The following is a 9338-nucleotide window of genomic DNA, read 5'->3' on the forward strand; positions in this document are numbered from 1 at the left end:
ATGAATATGGCGCATAGCTAGGTGCGTCGAGAGTGTTCACTTTTTTTTTTTCAAAAATTTGACATAGCGACCAAATTTTTCTCCTACGCATGAATCAGTTTCGAATTCGACCGAGATATGATTTGCACGCATAGTGTAACCTATTTCATGAAGTTTGAGCAATAAATGAGGTATACAATTATGGTGTTCGCAATCATTTTTGACTAAAACATAATCGCCTAGTTTTAGACCGCACGTGATTCCTTTTCGAACTCGACCAGACATGTTCCTTATCAAGTTTCGTAAAGATTTGAAAATAAATTTTGTCTCTTGATGTTTTAAAGCGTTTCTTTAATTTACTTCATGACCTGCTTTTTTCCCCACATGACACAATTCCAAGGTCGGCTGAGATATCATTGGGACAAATGCTCTGACCAAGTTTCATGAAGGTTGTGCAATTAATGAGTGGACTCCAGTTTTGTTTCATGTTTGTGTGTTGTGAACGTGTATGTCGTGTGAAGTGCATTTGTTTTATGTCATTCTGTTTGGCTGTCAGTTGATTACTAAAGGAACGCATTGTATATTAAGGACTTTCTTTTCTGCTGAAGTTTCGCTTTATGTCTATTTCCGGGCACTGTAGAGGCCGAATGTATTGCCCAATATTCATGAAACTTGGTCAGAGCATATTTTTCTAATTATATTTCGACCGAGTTCGCAAATGTGTCGCAAGAGATCACGTTCTGCCCAGGTGAGCTAAAAACACAAAAGAGGGTGTCTAGATTATTAACTACAGTGTGACTATACGAAGCGAGGCGGGTAGTCTACAATCGGGATTAAACAGGCGAATTATAATGACGTCATCACGATCAGCCTATACTTACTGGCAGAAGGAGCAGTCACCATTGTTATTTATGAGTCTCGTGCGATCTCGTAAAGTTTCAGCATGACAAACCTTGCACATTTCACTATTCGTTCCGAACCCATTTCTAATGTAGCCTATCTGCAAAAGTCCCGCGGTGCGAAATAAAATATCCCGTCCTTTTGATGTCGCTTTTGTGAATCAAACGCGGTTTAAACTGAATACTAATGACATTAAATCAGGCAGTAATTTGTTTAAAATTTGAATCCTATTGACTTAATACGGGATAAAAGCTCAGTATAACGGTCACTTTAAAGTTTGCAGGTGCTTAAAAGATAATTTTGGGGAAATTTGATATGAACTGTGAATAATAAAGTTTTAAAAGTAAATTAAACTTAAAAGAAAGAATTAAACGCATACTTATTAAATGTTAAATGTTTCATAATTTATTTGTTAAGCACAAGACGGTTTAGGCGTTTCGGTACTATAAAATCCTTGTGTACAGAGCACTGAGTAATTACAGAATGTAGACAGTAGAGAAACTAAACCTCTGAATCAAAATTAGACTGGAAGATAGTGTGTGGTGGCGAACACTAAAGACGGGTTTTATTTGAAATTTATTTCATTGCCATCGTTCTGTTACATTAAAACAACTTAACAAAAATAGATCTAGAGTGTTTATACTTCTTTTAAAGCCGGAATACGTTTATGTATAAGGGTAACTTCTCGGTACTGAAAGGGGTGAGGCTTGGAAGCCTCGCGTCAATGATCTCCGTCATACATTTTGATAAAACATCTTAAACGCATCTTAACTGAGTTCGTGTATGTATCAAACGAAAGCAATGCGGCAATTTAACTGATCTCATGCCACCCATTAAAAATTGACCTCTCAAATATTTTTCTTGGTCCTTTAAGTGTCAAATTCGGGATCTGGTATTTCGCAGCGCATTGTTTTAACTCATAACTCACCGACAATAAACAAATAAACCGCGACACTGTGCAGATTATCTGGCGCAGTGATATCGGAACGGTGATAAGGTACTCACTTCAACTACCAATCAGCGTTGGCCGAACTACCTTCCGCTAGAACAGGTGGCTTCCGCGTAAATATGTAGTCCTCTTTTGAACAGTGAACATTTTTCAATTGTTTTCCGCGAAAGTTGTTGGCTTATACTTTAGGATTTAAGTATTTGGGACAGAAAGGTATAGTGCTATGTATATGTACACAATAGAAATAATAATAATTAATGTATTTTATTAGGATGGTACTAGGTAAAAAATCGCCTTAACAATTAAACGTATGTTTATATGAAAGTGTTACAAAAATATATATTCCATAGTTTAAATCTTTCTTAGTATAGCTGTTATTATTGGATGCTTTACTGTTGGTAAATACTTTGGTATATTACTGACAACTTACATTAATATTTTAACTCTAATTATTATTATTATTATTATTATTATTATTATTATTATTATTATTATTATTATTATTATTATTAGTTATTATTATTATTTATGTTTTATTCTTATTCTTACTGCTTAACAAAACGGTAGGGCTGATCCGGACCTTTTGTTGTTAATGCGCATATTCAATATAATTATAACATAATACTACACACTTTTTAGGGCTTTGTTATCCTGCAAAGATATGCCAAATCTTGGAATAAAGTCTCTAATTTTTGTAACCGTTCATTGGTATCGATTGTGGGATGAATGTTCTTCGATTTCAAAAGACAGTACATGGTTAATTGTTTCCCGTTTGATACTTTATCAGTTGTTCATTCCATAAAGTACCATAAAATAAGATAAAGCCGATGTTACGGTAATTCAAGTGGTTACCACAATTAATTCGCACTGCTGACCATGCATATTGAATATATTCTACCATAGTGGGACGCTAAAAATGTTTATTTATTTATTTATTTATTTATTAATTGATTCATTCATTCATTGATTCATTCATTCATTCATTCATTCATTCATTCATTCATATATTTATTTATTTATTTATTTATTTATTTATTTATTTATTTATTTATTTATTTATTTATTTATTTATTTATTTATTTATTTATTTATTTATTTATTTATTTATTTATTCATTCATTCATTCATTCATTTATTCATCCATCCATTCATTCATTCATTCATTCATTCATTCATTTATTCATTCATTCATATATTTATTTATTTATTTCGCTCGCTCGTCCGTTCGTTCTTAGCCTAGGTCATCGACATACAAAGTAAACGTATGAGGGCAAATTGATTAATCGGATTTGTTTTACTATTTTAGGCATGGTCGAAGATGCGTTGGTTTTCTTTTTTTTTCACTTATGCACCGTTATATCTAAATTTGAGAAAGTAATATATCTTTACCAACAATAACGGAAATTATTTTTGCAAAAGATTTTTAGAGAAATTAAAATCATTAAATGATTTGCTTTCGTTATTATTTAAATAATGAATAATCATAAACAAAACAATATTTTTTTCCAGTTTAATTCCTTGCTCAGAGTGTAGTTTATATATAAATATATACATGTATACTGTTTCTTTATATTGTATACAATGAACAATCGTCGATTTAAAAATCTGTCAACATATATTTGTAATGAATCCGATATTATTTAAATTTAAGTCAGACTTATAAGTTAAAACACAAGAGAACAGGAATGTGTTTGACAGTAGTCGCCACGCACTCGTCTATTGACACTCCTGGTGGTAGCGCGTGAGCTCGTGCGGGAACCACGCGTTGGTCTTTCTGCTGACAGACGCAATGTCGGCTGCTACAGTCGCTGATACGTCGGCTGACAGTTCGAGTCTGTAACGCACTTGGTGCGCGATGGTTTTAGCCTGACGCTTAAAAAAGTATACAACGATGCGATCTTCAATCCTAACTGTAATAACATTTGTTCGATAGAAGAAAACCCGAATTATAGCTACAAATAATTTAAATGCTGTAAATGTCAAAGAAAAAATCCGGTTTGTGCAAATGTATAATGCTGCGCACAAAATATCACGAAATTGAACAATTATTCAGAAAGAAAGTTTTTGTACATGAAATAAGCAGGAGATAACAGTTTATTTCTAAAGACTATTTTTGTTTAGAAAAAAGAAAAATTAAAATTACATGTTAGAATTTAAACAACAAAGCTCTAGTGAGTATCATAAATAATAATCACAAAGGGATTGCACATTTATGAACGAACATGCCATTCAGTTTGTTACAAGAACGGATGTTGGTTACATGAAATGTTTTATTGCGGGGTAGCAAACAGTTCTGCGTGGCTCATTGTTTCAGACGTCTGCGATCCTACCGGAAGCTCCGTCAACTACTTAGAACACTACTTGAAGATGGTGAGCGTGTCAGGTCTCTCCCTCCCGCTGTACCCGCCGACCACGGACTTTCTCTACCAGTACCCGTACCAGGCGCTCCATTACACGGGGAGCGCAGAACAACTGCACACACCATGGGCTCTCAATACACTGGCCTTGAATAACTTGAACTATTATAATTGTTTGACGTCACACAACCTGATGTCGTCCATGTGCCAGTTCTCGTTTAGTAATGTTAGATCTTCGCCGAAGTCTCGTGACAGTGGCATCTCGTCCGACCCTGCCTTGTCACCAGACCGATGCAATGGCTCGCTGGATTTGTCCATGAAGAGCAAACAATCAGGTATATGTCGGCATACGATTTGCTCTGATTTTTTTTATTCGGCCAGTGGTAAATAAAATCTGGAATTGAATTTGTTAATAGTGATGATTTATTTCATACAACGAGTACACTCATTAATTGATCGATAATCATTTCAGACAAACCATGTCCTGCCAAGCCGCGACCGAAGTTCGATTTCGCTCATCTCGCTAAGGCCGCCACCGAGGATGATGGGAACGGCACCGCTGCTACTTCCGGTGACTCTCACGGAGGCGACGCCCAGATTTTTAGCCGAGCTTTAATAAATACAGGTTCCCTGAGGTATAGAAATAATCTCTGATTGTTAAAATCAACAATATGCTGAGAAATGAAAAACTTTTTTAGTGAAATAAACCCCATCAAAGGGGCCTTTTCACATATTTTGGCATGTAGTGAAGTTTGTTATTAAATGCTTTACATTGATACATTTAAACATTAGACCTAAAAATCTTCAGTACAAAACAAGAATACAATTTAAAAAAAGAAAAAAAGTAACCCTCAACCGGTCTCGAACCACTGACCCCTGGAGTCATGGAGTAAAAGTCTTTTTCTTAGACCACTCGGCCATCCGTGCTCATGCTCTGAAGGAATGTATTTTATACTTTGTATAAGCAATTCTCGTAGTTTCACCAAATAAAACGACACCAACAGAACTTTCCAAATTATTCTATCGTTTCGCGTTGCAACGCTTTATAATTTTCAGGTTTTCAAATCGTTAAAAGATGCATATAATGGACATGTTAGAGCATGTAAATGTTCAGTATTACTATTTCCTCACAAATATCATAACTGAAACGAAAATTTGCGAATCTGAAACAACTTTTTTTAATTTTGTCAATTTACCAAAACGTGAAAAGGCCCCTTTAACATTATTATACCCCACACACGAAGTTTAGGGGGGTATATAGGAGTGAGATTGTCGGTCGGTCGGTCTGTCGGTCTGTATTAAGTGTCCGCTCTCTAATTCAAGTAGTTTTCATCAGGAGCTTCACCAAACTTGGTCAGAAGTTGTGTCTAGATGATGGTTAGGCCAAGTTCGAACATGGGTCATGGCAGGTCAAAAACTAGGTCACGGGGTCACTTAGTGCGTTTTAAACATTGTGCATGGTGTCCGCTGTTTTTTTGTGAACACACCATGCACAATATTGTGTGTCAATGCGGCGGTGGGGGTATTCGTCACGTCTGTTACAAAGCTCTAGTTCTTGTTTGAACAAGTACTTACTTTTGTGTTTGTCAGATTCAACCCGTTAACGAGTAGTTTTCGGCCGATAGCTCATCAGGGATTGTCCAAGGCCGCAACTGAGCCGGTCAAGAGAGCGAGGGGCCGGGGTCCGGCAAGGTATGCACGCTTCTCTAGTTGAAAACGAGATTTCTACATGTAACATAACAGGTGCTCTGGGTATAATGTTATTTGCATCTATGTATGTGTATGTAATATTGTTCCAATGTGTATATTTGGGATCTGGCACGAGCATTCATTTCCTAAGATATTCTATCGAACGGGTTAATGAATTTTGTTAGTGAGCTAGCCCTTTGGCGAAATTACCTTCAGATGTCCAGGACATGTATAATATATTATTTCATGACATAAAAACGCACGAATTTATATAGGCGAATATAATTAATATTTACGTAAACGCATGATAAGCCGCAAAATTGTTTAAATTGTTTAACATCATTTGACGTTGCAGCCTAATTTCAGCAAATAAAAACGTAACGCAATAAGTAAGTAAAACAAACTGAAGCTAATGAAAACGCTCAAAAGGCTTTATTACACGTGTTCTTGATGACAATATTCGCCATATTTGTATAACATATAAAACAAGTTACACCATGTAATAAATTACAAAAATGTCAGCATACTACATTTTGTAAATGACAATTAGATCACTAATAAACTCTGATTTACCTAACTCGGTAGACACATCTTCCAATGAAACTGCAACTGTGTCCATGTTCTATAAACACAATGAATGTAAATTGATATTTGCAATATTATATAGCTGAACAATAGCACATGTTGACAATATACGCCAAACTACAGCACTAATAGACTCAGTACGCGACACTCTGAAGGCACACCTCTCACCGCCGAGGCACTGTCGCCCATTCTAATTAACTTCAAAAACAGAAGTGACAGAATTATATTGGGAACCTTAATTCGGTAATTGACTCGGTGCATGAAATTATTTGAATGGGGAAATGACGGGAAATTAAAATTCAAAGCATGAAAACAATTATAGTGCAGACTAGCCTTTTTGCCGGCGACTACTTGTTTATCACCAATTTGTTCTGGTGATAACCCGGTGGTCTTAATTTGCTGAAATGGAGAGTGATTGCGAAGAGTTATAAACGAAACTGTCTAACCGGAATGAACTACTACGCCGCGGACTACTTTTAACTGATTACAAATTCAAGAGCAAGAGACTTTACTCTTACATAAAATGATTTAGAATGTTTTAATACATTAACGTTATGATTATTGTGCGTGGCCATTATTAAAGCGTCTGTATGTTGAGGCAAATCTGAAATCGCAATAAACATAAGTTTCAAAAAGATGCATCTGAATACGTGTATTGTTTACGTAACTGCTCAATAAACAAAGTGCCTGCTTCCCGACAAACAGTTAAACATGTTACAAACATATCACGGATTTAGTTTGTGCAAATTAAATGGAATTTTAGCTCGTCATGATTTCAGTTGTCAATTAGTCGATTATTATTATCAGTATTTCGATTTTCGTGAATGATTCAAAGTCGAACATTTTGTTTGTTAGTTTGTTAGTGGTAAAAAATGTTGATTTTATTGAATCCTTTAATATTGACACATATTATTGACATGTTTGATTTCTTGATAAATTATGTCATCGCAAAACTAAGGTAACGCTTGAAACAGAGTAAATACCTAAATAAAAAACAATGTTCAATCCCACCTAACATACAAATGGAGTAATATTTTAAATACCATATTCAACTTTATTTAAGAAGTAAATTACTTAACCGTCTCTGTTCTGTTGACTGCAAATGAAAGTGATATTGACAACACATTTACTCGGATCTCTTGTATCGTAGGACAAAGAAGGAGTTTGTGTGCAAGTACTGCGGGCGTCACTTCACCAAATCGTACAACCTGCTCATCCACGAGCGAACACACACGGACGAACGGCCGTACTCGTGCGATATCTGCGGCAAGGCGTTCCGGAGACAGGACCATCTGCGGGATCACAGGTACGTCACGGAAGCGGCGCCAAGTTCATGTTGTATTTTGTATTGGAGTATGATATGCATTGTCAAATTGAGTAAATCTGTTTTAAAATGATTTTTTACAATAGTTTTATCTATTAAAAAATTATTTAAACTTTGTTTAATTAATGCTATACATAAATATATAATAAACACGAATTAATTCATCCAACCCATGACAGCGCTGATTTGCTGTAAGACGACTTCCACTTTCTACGGACGATTAATAATTCCTCCCGACACACAGTCCATTCATACGGAAATAAATAACGATCACCTTTTTCCGAAAACACCGACAGTGAACAGACGTGTCGATATTTAGTATTATTAAAAGTTGATGTAATGCCTATTTCCCATGTCCTTAGGTACATCCATTCCAAGGAGAAACCGTTCAAGTGTATGGAGTGCGGAAAGGGGTTTTGTCAGTCCAGAACACTGGCAGTACACAGGACCCTACACCAGGTCTGTACCGGAAATGGGATCTGTCTGTCCAGTTAACATGAACATTCCCACCGCGATCTGTCTGTCCAGTTAACATGAACATTCCCACCGCGATGATCTTCTGCTATACGGATCACTTTTTATAAGGACTTCTAAAAGTTTTAAATAAGTAACGCGCTTCTTGGCCTAGGTCTTTATATATTGATAATTACCGGTATGTCATCTTTACTATATACGTTTAGAACTTGTTTCTAGAGAGTTATAACTGAAAGAAATATCAATCTTCTTCCTTACCTTATCTGTTTTGGTTGACTGTTTCAGAGCTCACCAGACGGGTCAATACTCTTGAAATCCTCACGTGGTTCAAAACTCTCGGTGCCAACACCCGGTCTTCCCCGATCAATTCTTCCACTTGAGAAAAATATCAAGATAGAGGTGTCGAGTTTACATGTTAAACAAGAACAGACATAAACAAGACAAAACACATGTACATGTATTCTGTAAATATCATTATATTTATTTTATTTCATATATGTTTCTTTTGTTGTTTCATCATAACCGAGCAGTATTTTTGCAACTGTATTTATTTTATGTAACTTTTTATTTGTTTTATAAATATATAAAATTATAATAAAAATTAAAATGATTATTAATTAAAATTGTATTAAATAATAAATGTCGTATCAAACTTTTAGGTATAATAATCCATGAATACTATAACATGTTTATTACTAATGAATGCACAATTGGTATAAGTTCATTCATATCAATGCTAATCTATTCTTATACATTCTATGGACATGTCTGCGGTAAAAAGTTGAAGGCGATTTTTATGTTAATGGTGCAATACGCCCTCTGCCCCCATCTGGAAACAGTCCCGCCTCTACCTCTGTATATGGTGCAACCCTCTTCTCTCCCCCCGGGTCGCTCCTGTCCCTTCACCGGGCGATGGTGCAGCACGACCCTTCACATTGTACATGATGCAATCGCCCCCCCCCCCCCGTAAATAGTGCAACTCGCCTCTCCCCCCGAAATTTGTGCAACAATCCTCTATCCCCAATGTAGATGGCGTTACACGACTCTCTTTCCCTGTTGATGGTGTACCTCTACCCAATGT

At 35.9% G+C, this 9338-nt stretch overlaps 1 protein-coding gene across 1 annotated transcript; it reads left to right on the top strand.

Annotated features, from left to right (window-relative positions):
* The first annotated feature begins 1982 nt into the window (after positions 1 to 1982).
* LOC127832424 (protein sister of odd and bowel-like) lies at positions 1983 to 8791 on the top strand. The gene is made up of 7 exons (XM_052357884.1): positions 1983 to 2041; positions 4143 to 4520; positions 4658 to 4820; positions 5776 to 5877; positions 7610 to 7765; positions 8146 to 8242; positions 8543 to 8791. The coding sequence occupies exons 2-7, from the start codon at positions 4196 to 4198 to the stop codon at positions 8690 to 8692; spliced, it is 993 nt and encodes a 330-aa protein (XP_052213844.1). The 5' UTR covers positions 1983 to 2041; positions 4143 to 4195; the 3' UTR covers positions 8693 to 8791.
* The last annotated feature ends 547 nt before the right edge of the window (positions 8792 to 9338 follow it).

This window comes from Dreissena polymorpha, chromosome 5 (genome assembly GCF_020536995.1).
Source record: "Dreissena polymorpha isolate Duluth1 chromosome 5, UMN_Dpol_1.0, whole genome shotgun sequence".
NCBI lineage: Eukaryota > Metazoa > Mollusca > Bivalvia > Myida > Dreissenidae > Dreissena > Dreissena polymorpha.

Coding starts and splice junctions, on each gene's coding strand:
- LOC127832424 (XM_052357884.1), top strand. CDS start 4,196: ATGGTGAGCGTGTCAGGTCTCTCCCTCCCGCTGTACCCGCCGACCACG. Junction 4,821..5,775: donor ATAAATACAGGTTCCCTGAG/GTATAGAAATAA, acceptor TGTGTTTGTCAG/ATTCAACCCGTTAACGAGTA. Junction 8,243..8,542: donor TACACAGGACCCTACACCAG/GTCTGTACCGGA, acceptor TGACTGTTTCAG/AGCTCACCAGACGGGTCAAT.